At 44.3% G+C, this 18,213-nt stretch overlaps 3 protein-coding genes across 4 annotated transcripts in view; all 3 read left to right on the top strand.

Moving 5' to 3' along the window:
- Positions 1 to 1,732, top strand: part of LOC126998989 (gamma-aminobutyric acid receptor alpha-like) — a 28,874-nt gene extending 27,142 nt beyond the window's left edge. For both annotated transcript variants that reach the window (XM_050861298.1, XM_050861297.1), the window contains exons 12-13: positions 359 to 634; positions 993 to 1,732. In XM_050861298.1, coding sequence (XP_050717255.1) covers positions 359 to 634; positions 993 to 1,160 — 444 coding nt within the window. In that variant the 3' untranslated portion in view covers positions 1,161 to 1,732. The remainder of the gene's footprint in view (positions 1 to 358; positions 635 to 992) is intronic.
- Positions 1,733 to 4,712: 2,980 nt separating this feature from the next.
- Positions 4,713 to 11,195, top strand: LOC126998988 (vitelline membrane outer layer protein 1-like). Its single transcript, XM_050861296.1, has 6 exons — positions 4,713 to 4,870; positions 5,363 to 5,490; positions 5,665 to 5,797; positions 6,381 to 6,538; positions 7,014 to 7,079; positions 10,973 to 11,195. The coding sequence occupies exons 1-6, from the start codon at positions 4,801 to 4,803 to the stop codon at positions 11,066 to 11,068; spliced, it is 651 nt and encodes a 216-aa protein (XP_050717253.1). The 5' UTR covers positions 4,713 to 4,800; the 3' UTR covers positions 11,069 to 11,195.
- A 2,366-nt stretch (positions 11,196 to 13,561) lies between these two features.
- Positions 13,562 to 17,903, top strand: LOC126998986 (vitelline membrane outer layer protein 1-like). Its single transcript, XM_050861295.1, has 6 exons — positions 13,562 to 13,718; positions 14,145 to 14,272; positions 14,442 to 14,574; positions 16,212 to 16,366; positions 17,013 to 17,078; positions 17,517 to 17,903. Exons 1-6 carry the CDS (start codon positions 13,649 to 13,651, stop codon positions 17,592 to 17,594), a joined length of 630 nt encoding a protein of 209 aa, XP_050717252.1. The 5' UTR covers positions 13,562 to 13,648; the 3' UTR covers positions 17,595 to 17,903.
- Positions 17,904 to 18,213: the final 310 nt, after the last annotated feature.

The following is an 18,213-nucleotide window of genomic DNA, read 5'->3' as shown; positions in this document are numbered from 1 at the left end:
ATACAAAGTTGTAATGACAAATCCTAATTTCTGTGGTATTCCAAAATTCCCTCCTCATTCCACCTCCATGGTGAAGTGGCTAGTATGTCTAGCTACGAATCCGAGAGCCTGGGCTAGAAACCCGGCCCGGGCAGTCGGCGCAGCTGTTAATCCTTCCTTTAGGGCTGGTCGATAGATGAGTAGCTACCTATGGATGATAAACTGTGGTAATCCAGATGTCCCAATAGCTCTGTGTCCCAGAGTAATGGATTATTTTCCGCCACAGGCTCAACGGCCAGTGTGACGGAGATGAGCACCGAGGCCAAGCACAACTATGGCGTATGCCCCCTACTTTACATGGCCTTTACTCTCATTACAGGCAATGGTGACACACACCATCTTGTCCACAAGAAAGAGAGAGAAAACCCATTCGTTTGAGGAACAAAACGACACAAGCGGCTACCCGTACCCGCTCTCTCCTTCACCTCTGCCACCACCAATTCCGAGTTGCAGCAGCAAGGCCCCCTCACTGGCTGAACCAACCCACCCTGCCTCTCGACTATCCTCCACCGCCAATGCACCCTTCACTGTGTGTCGAAGAAGGAAAGTGTTGCAAACAGCCATGCCGACGACCTCCACTTCCCTCACATCTAGGGTAAAAAATATACAAATGGAAAGATGTGTGTGTGTGTCTGTGTGTGTGTGTGTGTGTGTGTGTGTGTGTGTGTGTGTGTGTGTGTGTGTAATTGTCCAATCATAGGTTCATTTTTGTGCAGAAAGTTGAGATTGGTCACAAAATTACCAGTCATAGAGAACCTCTAGTAGACAGCTTCTGAGTCATGCAGTTTCCGTTTCCTTGACATCCCAAGGAATTATTTAGAGGGCTGAAGAATAAGATGTCCGAAGGATCTGAATACGAAAACCTTCATCTTCCTCCGAAATAATATTAGCAAAGAGCTTAGTAAAAGCCTCTGTAACCATTATCCTTACTACTTGTTTCTCTTTATCCTCAGAGACGGAAAGGAGACGTGGGGCAGCCAGCACAGGGGCGGCAGCAGTGCTGCGTTAAACACACTATCAACTCAGTGTCCTACATTGACGAGGCCTCCAGGGTGCTATTCCCTCTCACCTTCCTGTGCATAAACCTTCTGTACTGGTGCACCTACCTGCCTGCTGATTAACCTATCACCCCTAACAGCCTACCGATTAACACCACCATGCACCTTCACCACCTGCTTGCTACCTAACCCTCCATCAACCACTACCAACACCCCTGGGCTGTTGCCTAACCCCCATTAACCCCTAACCCACCACTACTACCACCCCTGGGCTGCTGTTTAACCCCCCATCAACCCCTAACCCATCACTACCGCCACATGCCTGCTGCCAAACCCGTCTTCATTTGCCTCCTCATGCATGCAGCACCACTAGAGCCAAGGAGTTTAGGATGCATCTTTTAGACTCCTCGACCACCACCACTAACAGACTGCCTAATAAAACACAACACTCTGTCTGCTATTTGGACCACCTCCACCACTACCTATCCCACCCCCCACATTCACTTTCCTGATGATTATTAAGGCTGGGCGGTATCGGTATCGGTATCGGTACCGGCACGGTGCGGTAACGGTACAAGACTGCTCAGTACTGGTACCAGTACTGGCCATCATCAGTCTTCACAACTCACACCCGCCTCAGTCGCTCAGGTACTCAGTTCCTCCTCACACGAATAAGAGCCTGAGCGAATAAACTTACCTCGGTGATATGGATTATTTTTTCTCCTCCATTACCCCTCTCTCTCTCTCTCTCTCTCTCTCTCTCTCTCTCTCTCTCTCTCTCTCTCTCTCTCTCTCTCTCTCTCTGAATGTTCACTTAAAAAAAAAAAAATCAGCTTTTACAATTATTATGGAGGGGCTCAGAATTGAATAACAATAACAGCAGACATAAGCAAAATTGAATAACAATAACAGCAAACATTAGCACACTTATAAAAAATATTTCAACATGATAAATTACACAAATGAAAAATATAATAAAATAATGGAGGCAAGAAGGAGGCGACAACAACGAAGGGCGATATGAAAACATGACAGGAAGATGGACAGCGAGGCCTCTCTCCACAGCCAAACGGTACTGGCAGCACTAGCGATAACTTAACCTAAACGGTACCGGCTCTTTAGTGGCACTAGCGAGACCGGTACCCAGTTTCGGAACTGGGTACCGGTACCGTTAATATTGCTATTGAACCGCTACCTTAACGGTACCTCATCGGTACCGGTTCGGTACTACCGCTACTGGAGTTTTCAGTACTGGTATTACCGGTCCTCAAATTAACGGTACTTGCACAGCCATACTGGTTGCCGTCGCCGAAGCAGATAGTGCACGATATACAGTTCAAACAGCTTGTCCAGTAGCTGCACAGCTGCTCCAGGACAAACAGTGCGCCCTCCCTGTACCGGTAGTTCCTCTTGTCCTGAAACGTACACCAACGCATGTCTTGTGCTTGTCTTAGTAAGGTGAATATCAAGGTACTCAACAAAGCCTCATGCAAGGCCTTGTTTCCTAACAAGGCGGTGGCTGAATGGATAGCGTGACAACGCGAGTTCAATCCCTGCCCGGTGCCACCAAGCAGGGATTTTTCAGCCGCCGCCAAGTGGCTTAAAACTACCCACATGCTGTCCAGAAGACCACCTATCAATCCGGACTAAAGATTATAAAATTAAAGATGAGCTCAGGGAGAGTAGCATGAGCCAATGCAAGATGGCGCCACTATAAACCCTCTCCTGCGCCAGAATGGGCTATGCCGACCATCAGGCCCCACCGGGAAGAAACCTTGGGCCGACCATCAGGATCCACCGGGAAGAAGCCTACCGGCGCAATAGGCCACGACGTAAAACAAAAAAATAAATAAATAAATAACAAAAATCTCCTTTGCCTTACCTGTACAGCATTGGTGAGCTGGTTCATAAAGTCCAGGTGCTTCAGGGCTAGGATGCCCATACCCTTGACGAGGGTGGCCAGGCCGTATGCTACCTTTTTACGCTCACCGTATAGTTCTCAGACTCCAGCAGGACGGTCATCAGACTGGACTCCAGCTTGGGACACTCGTCTCGGATGGGCAGCACCAGCGGGAGGAGACAGTAGGCCATAGCTTCTAGGACCTGAGCAAGGTCAAACATTTCTAGTTACCGTACGTCAAAATCTTGTAGTTTAAGACCCCTTGCAAGTTAGGTTAGGTTACAGTTCCTATAAGTATAATTGATTATTGATGAATGCTTGCAATTATTTTGCTACGCTTTGGATAAATCCAATGTTATAAGTCCTACCGAGCTCTTTTACCACAAGAACTGCACTAATATCCATCATTCAAGCCTTTCATCTATACTAGATAGCTATACAAAATATATCAACAATATAAAAAAGTGAGTATGCTTCCTTTTACGATTATCTGTTAATCATCCAAGCACCATGTTTCACTAGTAGCCAAAAAAGTCTTCACGCTAATATCTCTGTACCTGCTGTGACGCGGTGTGGAGGGCCTCAACAAGCTTAGCCATGATGGGCTTGGTCTTGGGATCGCTAAGCTCCCCAGTGCTTGGCAGCGAGCCCATCAAGATGATAACACTTTGCCGCTTGGTGCCGAAGCTGGCATGGTTGGGCGCCGTGTTCAGGAACTTCTCCAACACGGACAAAAAACTGTTCACTGTCTCCTATAACAACAAAAATACTGATTATCCTCCAAAAATATGCTGTTCTACAAACTGATCAAAAGTAATTGGTATGTAATTGTTTTCTAATGTAGTACAGGAGGGCTAAAGAGTACAGCAAATTATCAAAAAAAGGCCAGCAACACACTGCCGTGACTGCCCCAATAAAAGGTAGATAGAAGGAGAAAAGAAAGACAACAGTCAACTTTGGATCTGGAGTTTCGATGCTTTCCTCCTGAATGAATTAAAAGTTATGGCAAGAGGGAAGAAAACACAGACGTCTACAACTCCAAAAAATATTACCTTTATTAAAGCCTCCTGACCTACTGTTCCCAAAAAACCCTGACTATTTGTACAACTCCTTCAAGTGCTACATTAATTAAAGCCTGCAGACCTATTTCCCAACACCCTGACCGTTGTGCAACTCCTTCAAGTGTTACCTTAAGTAACACCTGGAGATTTATCCTCAGTCGTCTTTTTAGGAGCAGTGCTGGTGAGCTTTTTGGTTTTATTTATTTTTTACCTTGAGCTGCTTCCTTTATTAACAAAAAATCCCTGATCATCATTGGTTAAAAGCATAAGTGCGTACCTACTGCCCTTGCCATTAAAGTTCGCCACAGACATGGCCACCTTCAGCATCTTGTTCCGAACCTCAGCGTTGCGGTCCCCCAATGCGTCTGGCACAAAGAAGTTGGCCAGGGTCACCACAGTCTCGGAGTTGAGTGGGGGCGCCAGCTGCTGGAGGGCCCTATCCACCACCACCCGGCCCTTCCACAAGTCCTTCCTGCTTACTCAATGGATGTGAATATATATACTTATGTAATAATGTGTTGTATGCTTTCATCTATATTTGAGACTGCACACCCACCCACACACAAGGACTTTCCCCAGATAGCATTGATAGGTATTTCATGCATTCAAACGTAACACGAGTTCTTCCCATCGCCACACACTTGCCACATCATGCACAACAAAACATACCGAGAACCAACCAATGCCTCCAGCACCATTTATCCTCCTCTGTGAGAAAGCAAACACCTGTCCTGCCCCAATCAAGATAAATTAGAGAGACCTCGAGTCCCCCGTCCAATTCCCAGGAGACTCACGCAGCGCCATGATGACAGTGTTACCTCGCCTCGCCCTCTCCCTCCTGCTGGCGACCTCCTGCTGCCTCCTGGTCTTCGGTAGGCTACTCTAAGAACTGTTTCAGCTTTTCGGTTTCCTATTCCTACTACTACTACCTTCACTTTAAAAGAACTACCTATACATACAACTACTACTACTACTACTACAAAAAAGAAGAAGAAGAAGAAGAAGAATGATAATAGTCTTTCATCTTTTTTTTTCATCTTTTTTTCATCTTCTACTACTACTGCTACTAAGAAGAAGAAGAAGAAGAAGAAGAAGAATGATAATAGTCTTTCATCTTCTTTTGACCTATATTGCTTTGTATCGCTTCGTAGGTCCTTTTCCTCCTCCTCCTCCTCCTCCTCCTCCTCTATTACTACTACTACTACAACTCCTACTACAACTGTTACTAAATGGATAGATATGATACATAGATGGACTTAATTTTAAGTCTGTAGGAGCTGCCTTATGTACGATAAATGGGCTCTAACAGACCTCTTGTGCTCTGTGTATCTTTTATATTTTCTGTGTATCCTATTCTTGTCCAGGGAGCGCGCCCACCCCCAGCCTCAGGTACAGCCAGTCTCTCTACCTCGACAACGGACTCTCCTTGGGCTATTTTGGCTATAGCGAAATGTGCGAGACCGGGAGCTTCGTCGCCTACGCCGAAGCCTTGGTGAAGGAGATATATGGATAGAAAGATAGACATAATTGGACAGACACAGAGAAAGCGGGAGAGACTATATTTGCAAATACTACATACAGTTGTTATTGATCACTGCAACTATTACCATTACTTCTGCTACCACTACAGTACTATTACTATAATATACTACTACTCCCCTCGCAGTTTGAGCCCTACTCCGCCCTGCACACTGACGAGACAGCCCTCAACGCCCTGATACTCTATTGCGCTGACCTGGAGACGGATCGCATAACAGGACACATCACATCCACCGCGGGAGAGAAGGGAGAACTACAGGGTGAGAGAGAGAGAAGAGAAGAGAGAAAGAGAGAGAGATTAATGTAATGCCATTGAATTTAACTGTAACATACCACCACATGACCCCTGCCTATCACTAAACACACGAGAAATTAATCAAGCCGCAGAAAGGATTTTACCGACGCCGGGGATCGAACTCCCGACCGGCCAGATGGGAAAGCTACTCCTTAACCAGTCGGCCAAGAGGTACCCTACTCGCGGGTCGAGTGAGTTCGGGTTGCTTTCCGCACCAGGCTGAGTCACTACATTAGCACTAATATTATTATCATTGTTATTATTTTTGAGATTCATGAAAGGGCATCAAGGAATGAAATAAAACTATACACGCCCAAGGAAGGGTCCCTGCAATGAACAGACACGGATATGAGAAATACAAGAGTGACAGTGAAGTAAGAGGAGCAAAAGAAGGAACAAAACAATGTGGAGATGATTATATTTTTCTTAACGAGTTAACAATAGGTTGATGCTGACATTTTGTTCTATACTGTATGGCAAGTGACAAAGACATGTGATTGACTGACTTCTCTCTGAGTTTGAATGGTTCTTCTCTACTCCTTGGCCAGGGATGAAGGCATGCCCCACTGGCTTCATCACAGGGGTCAGGGCAAGGGTGCTGGAGGATCAGGGAGCCTTTGGCGACGACGTGGCCGTACAGAACTTCCAGTTTTTGTGTGACAACAGCACCATCATTACAGCGATCGATGAGGAAGAAGACTCCAAGGTACGAGCGGCTGGGGCGTGGGGAGAAGTGCAGCTGACCCATATTTTAGGTGTTTGCGCTCGTGTTTTTTTTTTTTTTTGATTACACATAACTTTCTTTATGGAAGCAGTGGTGGTAATAAATCCTTTTTCATCAGAATTTAGACAATCATGTGAATCTACTGAATACTTTATCTGCATCAATAGCGTCTTCATTTGTTATCTGATAAAGCCATCAAAACAATTAACATCACTGAATTTCATAAAACAATCTTAACTACAGAAAACAAAATCTTTAGCTTTTCTTCGATGCAGCGTATTGTACCTATTTGTAATACCTTCGCATGGAACCAACTTTCACATATAAGGACTTGATGTTCCTTAATTCAACTGTTGAAGAAAGAGTTCACTGAAGGATTAAAAAGTGAGATGATCAGTTTAGCCAGCCTTGATTCTCTCTCTAAATAGACATTAAGCGGTGTCGATTCTCTTTTCAGATCCCCTTGGGCGTGTGGGGTAGCTGGGATACCTGCTACAATGGCACTGCCGTCTGCGGCCTGATGGTGAGGGCTAGTTTGTCTGTGTGCCTGTGGAAAGCCTTGTGCAGGGCATGTAGTACGGTACGGTTCGGTACGATATTACGGCACTGTACGTGTAAACTCTGGAACAATCTTCCTTCGTCTGTATTTCCTCCTGCCTACGACTTGAACTCTTTCAAGAGGAGGGTATCTGGACACCTCTCCTCCCGAAACTGACCCCTCTTTCGGCCACCTCTTTTGATTCTTTATAGGAGCAGCGAGTAGCGGGCTTTTCTTTATTGTTTCCTTGTTTTGTGTGCCCTTGAGCTGTCTCCTTTGTTGTAAAAAAAAAAAAAAGTGCTGAACCAACTGCTCTAGATCATTGAGGATAGCAAAGTTGTAGGCTTGTTCACAGGATGGTCAGTGAAAGAGGATGAAAGCCAAAGCAGGTAGTGAACATTGAAATCTCCTAGGATGAAGATTTCAGCGAAGGAAGAGTGGGTCAAGATGTGCTCCACTTTAGAGTTCAAGTAGTCAAAGAATTTTACATAGTTAGTAGAGTTAGGTGAGAGATAAACAACACAGATGTATTTAGTAGTAGGCCTATAATAACAATGAAGTCTTAGCCAGATGGTGGAAAATTCAGAAGAGTCAAGGTCGTGGGCACGAGAGCAAGTGATGTAGTTGCACACGTAGGCGAAACATCCAGCTTTGGATTTAAATTTAGGATAGAGATAGTAGAAGGGAACAGTAGAGATTGCTGTCAGTAGCCGCCGAGACCTATTTTCGGTGAGGAAGAGAAGGTGAGGCTTAGAGGAGGAGAGATGGTGCTCCACAAAATGGAAATTGGAACGGAGACCGGGAATGTTGCAAAAGTTGATAAGAAAAAGGTCTGAGGAGTTATCAAGACACCTCTCAAATCGGCAGCCAAAGGGGGAGTCCTCCCTGGGGGAATTTGTAGTCCCCCCCCAGGTGGGGACTCCAAGGCTCTGTTTCGATTAGCCATTTTAAATTTGTAAAATTTTGGGAAAATAGAGAGAACCTGTTCTTAAAAAATTGAATCCCACCACTGTAATTTTTTTTTTTTTACAATAAAGGAGACAACTCAAGAGCACAGAAAAAAATAATAATAAAAAAAAGCCCGCTACTCGCTGCTCCCAAAAAAGAATCAAAAGAGGTGGCCGAAAGAAAGGTCAATTGCGGGAGGAGAGGTGTCCTGATACCCTCCTTTTGAAAGAGTTCAAGTCGTAGGCAGGAGGAAATACAGATGAAGGATTGTTCCAGAGTTTACCAGGGTGAGGGATGAAAGAGTGAAGATGCTGGTTAACTCTTGCATAAGGGGTTTGGACAGTATAGGGATGAGCATGAGTAGAAAGTCGTGTGCAGCGGGGCCGCGGGAGGGGGGGAGGCATGCAGTTAGCAAGTTCAGAAGAGCAGTCAGCGTGGAAATATCAATAGAAGATAGAAAGAGAGACAACATCGCGGCGGAATTTAAGAGGTAGAAGACTATCAGTAGGAGGAGGAGAGCTGATGAGACGAAGAGCCTTAGACTCCACTCTGTCCAAAAGAGCTGTGTAAGTGGAGCCTCCCCACACGTGAGATGCATACTCCATACGAGAGCGGACAAGGCCCCTGTATATGGATAACAACTGCGAGGGGGAGAAGAACTGGCGGAGACGATACAGAACGCCCAACCTCGAGGAAGCTGATTTAGCGAGAGAGGAGATATGAAGTTTCCAGTTGAGATTTTGAGTTAAGGATAGACCGAGGATGTTTAGTGTTGAAGACGGTGACAGCTGAGTGTTGTCGAAGAATAGGGGATAGGTGTTTGGAAGATTGTGTCGAGTTGATAGGTGGAGAAATTGAGTTTTTGAGGCACTGAAGGACACAAGGTTCCTTCTGCCCCAATCGGAAATGATAGCAAGGTCTGAGGTTAAGCGTTCTGCAGCCTCCGGTCTGGAGTTTTGTACTTCTTGTTGAGAGGGTCATCTATTGAAAGAAGTTGAATAATGCAGAGTGGAGTCGTCGGCGTATGAGTGGACAGGACAGTTTGTTATGGAAAGAAGGTCATTGATGAATAACAGGAAGAGAGTGGGTGATAGGACAGAGCCCTGTGGAACGCCACTGTTGATAGGTTTAGGGGAAGAGCAGTGACCGTCTACCACCGCAGAGATAGAACGGCCGGAAAGAAACTATAGATAAAGGAACAGAGAGAGGGATAGAATCCGAAAGAGGGCAGTTGAGAAAGCAAAGACTGGTGGCAGACTCTATCGAAGGCTTTCGATATGTCTAGCGCAACAGAGAAAGTTTAACCGAAACGGCTAAGAGAGGATGACCAAGAGTCAGTTAAGAGAGCAAGAAGATCGCCAGTAGAACGCCCCTTGCGGAATCCATACTGGCGATCAGATAGAAGGTCAGAAGTGGAAAGGTGCTTTTGAATCTTCCGGTTAAGGATTGATTCAAAAGCTTTAGATAGACAGGAAAGTAAAGCTATAGGGCAGTAGTTTGAGGGATTGGAACGGTCACCCTTCTTAGGCACAGGCTGTACAAAGGCATACTTACAGCAGGAAGGAAAGATAGATGTTGATAGGCAGAGACGAAAGAGTTTGACCAGGCAGGGTGTCAGCACAGAAACACAGTTTTTAAGGACAATAGGAGGCACTCCATCAGGTCCATAAGCCTTCTGAGAGTTGAGGCCGGAGAGGGCATAGAAAACATCATTTGGAAGAATCTTAATAACAGGCATAAAGGAGTCAGAGGCGGGATGAGTAGGAGGAATATGCCCAGAATCGTCCAGGGTGGAGTTCTCACAGAGAGTTTGAGCGAAGAGTTCAGCTTTAGAGACAGATGAGACGGCAGTGCTGCCGTCAGGGTTAAGGAGAGGAGGGAGAGAGGAAGTGAAATTGGAGGAGATATTTTTGGCTAGATGCCAGAAGTCACGGGAAGAATTAGAAGAAGCAAGGTGTTGACATTTTCTATTAATGAAAGAAGTTTTGGTAACTCGGAGAATAGATTTGGCACGATTCCGGGCTGAAATGTAAAGGTCAAAGTTAGTGGGAGTTCGAAGGCTCTGGAACCTTTTGTGAGCTGCCTCTCTATCTTTAATAGCACGAGAACAAGCATGATTAAACCAAGGCTTTTTAGCATGAGGAGTAGAGAAAGTACGTGGAATGTGTGCCTCCATTCCAGAGACAATCACCTCTGTGATGCGCTGAGCACACACAGAGGGGTCACTCTCCTGGAAGCAGTAATCATTCCACGGGAAATCGGAAAAGTACATCCTCAGGTATATATATATATATATATATATATATATATATATATATATATACGTATATATATATATATATATATATATATATATATATATATATATATATATATATATATATATATATATATATATATATATATATATATATATATATATATATATATATATATATATATATATATATATATATATATATATATATATATATATATATATATATATATATATATATATATATATATATACGAAGGTCAAGATAATGAAGGGGACGAGGCACATATATATGCTGCTTAATTTCCAAGGTTTTTAAACTTATGCATTAGTCTAACAAGGGGACTGGCTTTTATCTTACACCATTTCATAATTATGGCACATTAATTTCCGGAATTTATCTATTTACAGCGTACGTGTGTGTGTGTGTGTGTGTGTGTGTGTGTGTGTGTGTGTGTGTGTGTGTGTATTTACCTAGTTGTGACATACGAGAAAAGAGCTACGCTCGCGCTACGTGTGTGTGTGTGTGTGTGTGTGTGTGTGTGTGTGTGTGTGTGTGTGTGTGTGTGAGAGACGGGGGAAGGGGGGGTTGTGTGTGTGTGTGTGTGTGTGTGTGTGTGTGTGTGTGTGTGTGTGTGTGTGTGGCCGATCCCTTACCGATTCCTTTCAACAGACTCGCTTCGACGAACTTAACCTCTATGCTGATGACGGGGCCATTTCCGATGTCATCTTACACTGCTGTTACCTCAGCAACACACGCACCAACTAGGGGCACGGATGAGGCCAGACAAGGCCAGGCATCTATTTCCTCCTTTTATAGAATAACGAGAGTACTGTTATGTCTACCAAACGCCTTCCCATTGGATTCAAGTTATAAATAAACAATTCATGTGTTATCCTCAGTAAATTATATATATGTATACCTTACCACATAGAAATCAAATGAAATCAACTTATACCCAACTCCATTCATGTTTGAAAAATAGCATATTTCGAAAAGGTGGGCTCTTTCCGAATACCCTCAGCCCCGTTGTTGGGCCTCCTCCTTGAAAGAATTGGGTATCTCTCTACCAGCCGTCTGGGTATATGGTTGTGCGGCATGCACCGCCAATTCCTCCCTTGGGGTATATCCACAGAGTTATATAACTCTGTGGGTATATCCCCAACGCAGAGTGTTTTAAAACTACCCACATGCTGCCCAGAAGACCACCTATCAACCAGGACTCTAGATTCTAGGATTAAAGATGAGCTCCGGGAGGGCAGCATGAGCCAATGCAAGATGGCGCCACTATAAACCCTCTCCTGCGCCAGAACGGGCTGGGCCGTCCATCAGGCCCCACCGGGAAGAAACCTTGGGCCGACCATCAGGATCCACCGGGAAGAAGCCTACCATCGCGATAGGCCACGACGTAAAAAAAAAAATAATAAATAAATAAAAAAAAATCTCCTCTGCCTTACCTGTACAGCATTGGTGAGCTGGTTCATAAAGTCCAGGTGCTTCAGGGCTAGGATGCCCATACCCTTGACGAGGGTGGCCAGGCCGTATGCTACCTCTTTACGTTCGCCGTATAGTTCTCAGACTCCAGCAAGACGGTCATCAGACTGGACTCCAGCTTGGGACACTCGTCTCGGATGGACAGCACCAGCGGGAGGAGACAGTAGGCCATAGCTTCTAGGACCTGAGCAAGGTCAAACATTTATAGTTACCGTACGTCAAAATCTTGTAGTTTAAGACCCCTTGCAAGTTAGGTTAGGTTACAGTTCCTAAGTATAATTGATTATTGATGAATGATTGCAATTCTTTTGCTACGCTTTGGATAAATCCAATGTTATAAGTCCTACCGAGCTCTTTTACCACAAGAACTGCACTTATATCCATCATTCAAGCCTTTCATCTATACTAGATAGCTATACAAAATATATCAACAATATAAAAAAGTGAGTATTCTTCCTTTTACGATTATCTGTTAATCATCCAAGCACCATGTTTCACTAGTAGCCAAAAAAGTCTTCACGCTAATGGCTCTGTACCTGCTGTGACGCGGTGTGGAGGGCCTCAACAAGCTTAGCCATGATGGGCTTGGTCTTGGGATCGCTAAGCTCCCCAGTGCTTGGCAGCGAGCCCATCAAGATGATAACACTTTGCCGCTCGGTGCCGAAGCTGGCATGGTTGGGCGCCGTGTTCAGGAACTTCTCCAACACGGACAAAAAACTGGTCACTGTCTCCTATAACAACAAAAATACTGATTATCCTCCAAAAATATGCTGTTCTACAAACTGATCAAAAGTAATTGGTATGTAATTGTTTTCTAATGTAGTACAGGAGGGCTAAAGAGTACAGCAAATTATCAAAAAAAGGCCAGCAACACACTGCCGTGACTGCCCCAATAAAAGGTAGATAGAAGGAGAAAAGAAAGACAACAGTCAACTTTGGATCTGGAGTTTCGATGCTTTCCTCCTGAATGAATTAAAAGTTATGGCAAGAGGGAAGAAAACACAGACGTCTACAACTCCAAAAAATATTACCTTTATTAAAGCCTCCTGACCTACTGTTCCCAAAACACCCTGACCATTCGTACAACTCCTTCAAGTGCTACATTAATTAAAGCCTGCAGACCTATTTCCCAACACCCTGACCGTTGTGCAGCTCCTCCAAGTGTTACATTTAGTACAACCTGCAGACTTATTTTCTATCTTTTTTATGGAAGCAGTGCTAATGAGCTTTTTGTTTTATATCTTTTCGGCCTTATATAAGCCGCTTCCTTTGTTGCAAAAAATATAAAAAGAGAAAAAAGATCTTTCATCATAGGTTAAAAGCAGAAATGTGTTCTGACCTAACCATGAGAGTTCACGACAGACATGGCTGCCCCCAGCATCTTGTTCAGGACGTCAGCGTTGCGGTCCCCCAAGGCGTCCGGCACAAAGAAGTTGGCCAGGGTCACCTCAGTCTCGGAGTTGAGTGGGGGCTTAAGCTGATGAAGGGTCATAACCAACCTCGCCCGGCCCTCCCACAAGTCTTTAATGCTTACTCTATGGCTGTGAATATATTTACTAAAGTAATATATGCTGTATGCCTTCATCTGTATTTGAGCCTGCACACCAACCCACACACAAGAACTTTCGCCAGATAGCATTGATAGGTATTTTACGCATTCAGACATAACACGATAACATATAACACGCCACACTTATCACAGCACGCACAACATAACATATCGAGAACCAACCAATGCCTCCAGTAACATTTATCCTCCTCTGTGAGAAAACAAACACCTGTCCTGCCCCAATCAAGGTAAAAGAGAGAGACCTCGAGTCACCCGTACACTTCCCAGGAGACTTACGCAGCGCCATGATGACTGCCTTACCTCGCCTCACCCTCTCCCTTCTGCTAGCGACCTCCTGCTGCCTCCTGGTCTTTGGTAAGCTACTCTAAAAACTGTTTCAGATTTTGGATTTCCTACTACTCCTACTACAATAAAAAAATATTATTACCTACACGGCTACACCTACTACTACTATCTACACTTACAAAAATCTACCTACACCTACTACTACCACTACTACCACTAATACTGATGATAGTACTCTTTCATCTTCTTTTGACCAATGTTGCTTTGTATCGCAACGTAGGTCCTCTTCCTTCTACTCTACTACTACTGCTACTACTACTACTACTACTACTACTACTACTACTACTACTACTACAATTACTTTTACAAAATGGATAGAGATGATAGATCGATGGGTTTAAGTCTATAGGAGCTGCCCTATGTACGATAAATGGGCTCTAACGTGTTGTGTGTATCTTCTATATCTTCTGTGTATCCTATTCTGTCCACGTCTAGGGAGCGCTCCCAATCCCAGCCCCAGGATCACCGAGTCTCTCTACCTCACCAACGGGCTCGACTTGGGCGATTGGGGCATAGGGGAATTCTGCGAGACCGGGAGCTTCGTCGCCTACGTGGAAACCTTGGTGAAAGATAGAGATGGATAAAAAGATAGACATATAAATAGACACACATAGATTAAGAACGAGGGACTATTTGCAACCACTACAATTTCTATATTGATCACTACAGCTATTACCATTACTTCTGCTACCACTACAGTACTAATGCTATATTTTTCTACTCCCCTCACAGTTTGAGCCCTACTCCGCCCTGCACACTGACGAGACAGCCCTCAACGCCCTGATGATGTATTGCGTTGACCTCGAGACGGGACGCGCAACAGGACACATCACATCCACCGCGGGAGAGAAAGGAGAACTACAGGGTGAGAGAGAGAGAGAGAGAGAGAGAGAGAGAGAGAGAGAGAGAGAGAGAGAGAGAGAGAGAGAGAGAGAGAGAGAGAGAGAGAGAGAGAGAGAGATAGAGATATAGAGAGAGAGAGAGAGAGAGAGAGAGAGAGAGAGAGAGAGAGAGAGAGAGAGAGAGAGAGAGAGAGAGAGAGAGAGAGAGAGAGAGAGAGAGAGAGAGAGAGAGAGAAAGAGAGAGAGAGAGAGAGAGAGAGAGAGAGAGAGAGAGAGAGAGAGAGAGAGAGAGAGAGAGAGAGAGAGAGAGAGAGAGAGAGAGAGAGAGAGAGAGAGAGAGAGAGAGAGAGAGAGAGAGAGAGAGAGAGAGAGAGAGAGAGAGAGAGAGAGAGAGAGAGAGAGAGAGAGAGAGAGAGAGAGAGAGAGAGAGAGAGAGAGAGAGAGGAGAGAGAGAGAGAGAGAGAGAGAGAGAGAGAGAGAGAGAGAGAGAGAGAGAGAAGAGAGAGAGAGAGAGAGAGAGAGAGAGAGAGAGAGAGAGAGAGAGAGAGAGAGAGAGAGAGTTGAAATTCATGAAATAGCATCAAGGGATAAAAAAATATATATACAGGCCCCCCTCAATGAACAGACACGGATATGAAAAATAAAAGATAGCGACAGTAAAGTGAGAGGAATAAAAAAAAAGGGAACAAAAACAATACCACTTTTTTTAATGAGTTAACAATAGATGGATATTAACTTTTACTTCTAAACTCTAAGGTTGGGGCGGGCAACTTTTTCGAAGGGAAGGCCAGATGAGACTTTCGGGAACAGGCCGCGGGCCGGAGTGAAAACGAGAACCCCAAGGTAAAAAAAAAGTGAAAAATGAAAACTAAAAAACAGACAGATCAGTGAAGAAGTGTTTTAATGTCTGGCTCGATGGATGAGGTGGACAATAGAATAATGTCACTGAGTTGGGGTCGAAGTCGAGACTTCGTGTCCTTAATTTTGGAGAAAAGCAGTTCGCACAGTAAATCCAGCAGGGCAAGGAAAATATCATGCAAACTCAACTTCAGACAACTGAGCACATCTAAACCTCGAAGGCGTTGATGTATGCATGCATGTCTGTCAGGAGAATGTCTTTGCCCTGGTGCTTCACATTGAGGGCGTTCAGATGGGCAGTGATGTCCATGAGTAGGGCCAGGAGAGCGATCCATTGCGTATCAAAGTGATCAGCTTGGGGAGAGATCCTTCTGACGGAGGAAAGTGGCGATCTCTTGCTGCAGGTCGCACACATGGGACATTATGGCCCCACGAAGAGACAGTTTCAGCCTGTCCTTTTTTGTTTGAATTAAATAAAACAACCAGATCTCAAAAAGAAGGGATGGTCTTTAAAAGGACAGACCTAGCAACTCTCCGGAGTGAGGCGAGAGGCGGAGGCTAGCCAAACAATATTTGCCAGCAGATGCTCTTTGGGATTATTTTTCTGGGGATTAGTTAGCGGGCCGGATTGCGATGTTAATGCCTAGCAGGGTGGCGAGCCGGATCCTAAAAGGTTTCACAGGCTGGCTATGTCCCGCGGGCCGGAGGTTGGCCTCCCCTGCTCTATAGGGCAAGTGACAAAGACATGTGATTGATAGACTTTTCTCTGAATTTATATGATTCTTCTCTACTCCGTGGGAAGAGCTGCTGGCATGCCCAACTGGCTTCATCACAGGGGTCAGGGCAAGGGTGCTGGAGTCACAGGGAGCCTTTGGCGACGACGTGGCCGTACAGAACTTCCAGTTTGAGTGTGACAGCAACAGCACCATCATTACAGGACAGGAAGAGGACACTAAGGTAGGGAGAGCTGGGGCGTGTGGGGGAGTGCAGCTGACCCATATTTTAGATGTCTCCACTTGTTTTTTTTTTTATTATTATTGTATTACACTTAAGTTTCTTTACGGAAGAAGTGATGGTCATATTAAGGAGAGGCGGTTTAGCGGGATTTTTTGTTTTGTTTTTGTTTCCCTTGAGCTGCTTCCATTTTTGTAAAAAAAGAAGTGCAATGCAGTAATTCTTCTTTTCAGAGTTTACACAAACGTGTGGATCTACGAAATACTTTATCTGCATATATAGCGTTTTAGTTTGTTACTTGATAAAGCCATAAAATATGCGTGTTATGCACCTGAACAGGTGCCCTGCGCATTATTGTCCAGATCCAAATCCAGATCAAAACAATTAACATCACTGAATTTCATAAAACAATCTGAACTACTGAAAACAAAATCTTTAGCTTTTCTTCAATACAGCATCTTGTACGTTCCTATTTGTAGTATCTTCGCTTATAACCAAGTTTCACATATAAGTACTCGGTGTTACCAAATTTAACTGTTGAAGAAAGAGTTCACTGAAGGATAAAAAAAAAAAATGAGATTATCAGTTTAGTTCCAGCGTTGATTCTCTCTCTAAATTGACTTTAAAGTGGTGTCGATGCTCTTATCAGATCCCCTCGGGCGGGTGGGGTATCTGGGCTACCTGCCCCGATGGCTCTGCTGTCTGCGGCATGCAGGTGAGGGCTAGTGTGTCTGTGTGCCTGTGTAAAGCTTCGAGTAGAAGTCAAATTTCTCTATTCTTTCTTTATCTTTATTTTTTCTTTTTTTTTTAATTCGTTCTTTATATTAACTTTATTTTACGAAGGCAGAGATTATGAAGGGGACGAGTCATACAGAGATGCGGCATAATTTTCAAGGTGGTTAAATCTATGCCTTTATATAACAAGGGGACTGGCTTTTATTTTACACCAGTTCATAATTATGGTACTTTGATTTCCATAGCTTATTTATTTACAACGTGTGTGTGTGTGTGTGTGTGTGTGTGTGTGTGTGTGTGTGTGTGTGTGTGTGTGTGTGTGTGTGTGTGTGTGAGACGTGTGTGTGTGTGTGTGTGTGTGTGTGTGTGTGTGTGTGTGTGTGTGTACCCATTCCTTAACTTTGATTCCTATCAACAGACTCGCTTCGACGAACCTGACCTCTATGTTGATGACGCGGCCATTTCTGATGCCATTTTTTACTGCTGTGCCCTCTGACCCGCACGCACCAACTTAGGGTACGGTTGAGGCCAGACAAGCCCAGACATCCATTTAAACCTTATATATGAACCAATGAGTGTCTGTCTATCAAACGCCTTCCCATTGGATACAAGTGTTTAAATACACAATTCAAGTGTTATCGTCAATAAATTATCTATATGTATACTTGACTTAACCATAGAGTAATCAAATCAAATCAAATTAAACCTTTTTTTTTTTTACGTGTCAGCCTTTAGCACCGGTAGGCTTTCTTGAGGGGCTGGATGGGATGGATGTTTGAAAATTAATAAATTTCGATATCATTGACCCGAGTCATGTCATTTCCTTACAAGGCCTTATGGGCACATTGTGAATTTTTATTCCCTGCATTTTCAGAAGCTCAATTGTAAAGCAAACATTAAACAAACAAAAAATAAAGTACCCAGGGAAACTCAACTTGCAGATACACCAACTGATCCGACTCCGAAGTCCAGTCCAAACAGACACAGCCTGTAGTGATCATAACGTTTCTCGAGCAACCTGAGCCCTTCCAGTGTATAACCAACACGACAGGGTCATGTATCACGAGCATACAAAGCTACGTGGAGATACAAACCACAATAACTTCAAGATTCAC

The sequence above is a fragment of the Eriocheir sinensis genome, chromosome 15 (assembly GCF_024679095.1).
Source record: "Eriocheir sinensis breed Jianghai 21 chromosome 15, ASM2467909v1, whole genome shotgun sequence".
Taxonomy (NCBI): Eukaryota; Metazoa; Arthropoda; class Malacostraca; order Decapoda; family Varunidae; genus Eriocheir; species Eriocheir sinensis.
This window is presented reverse-complemented; position numbering and strand designations above follow the sequence as displayed.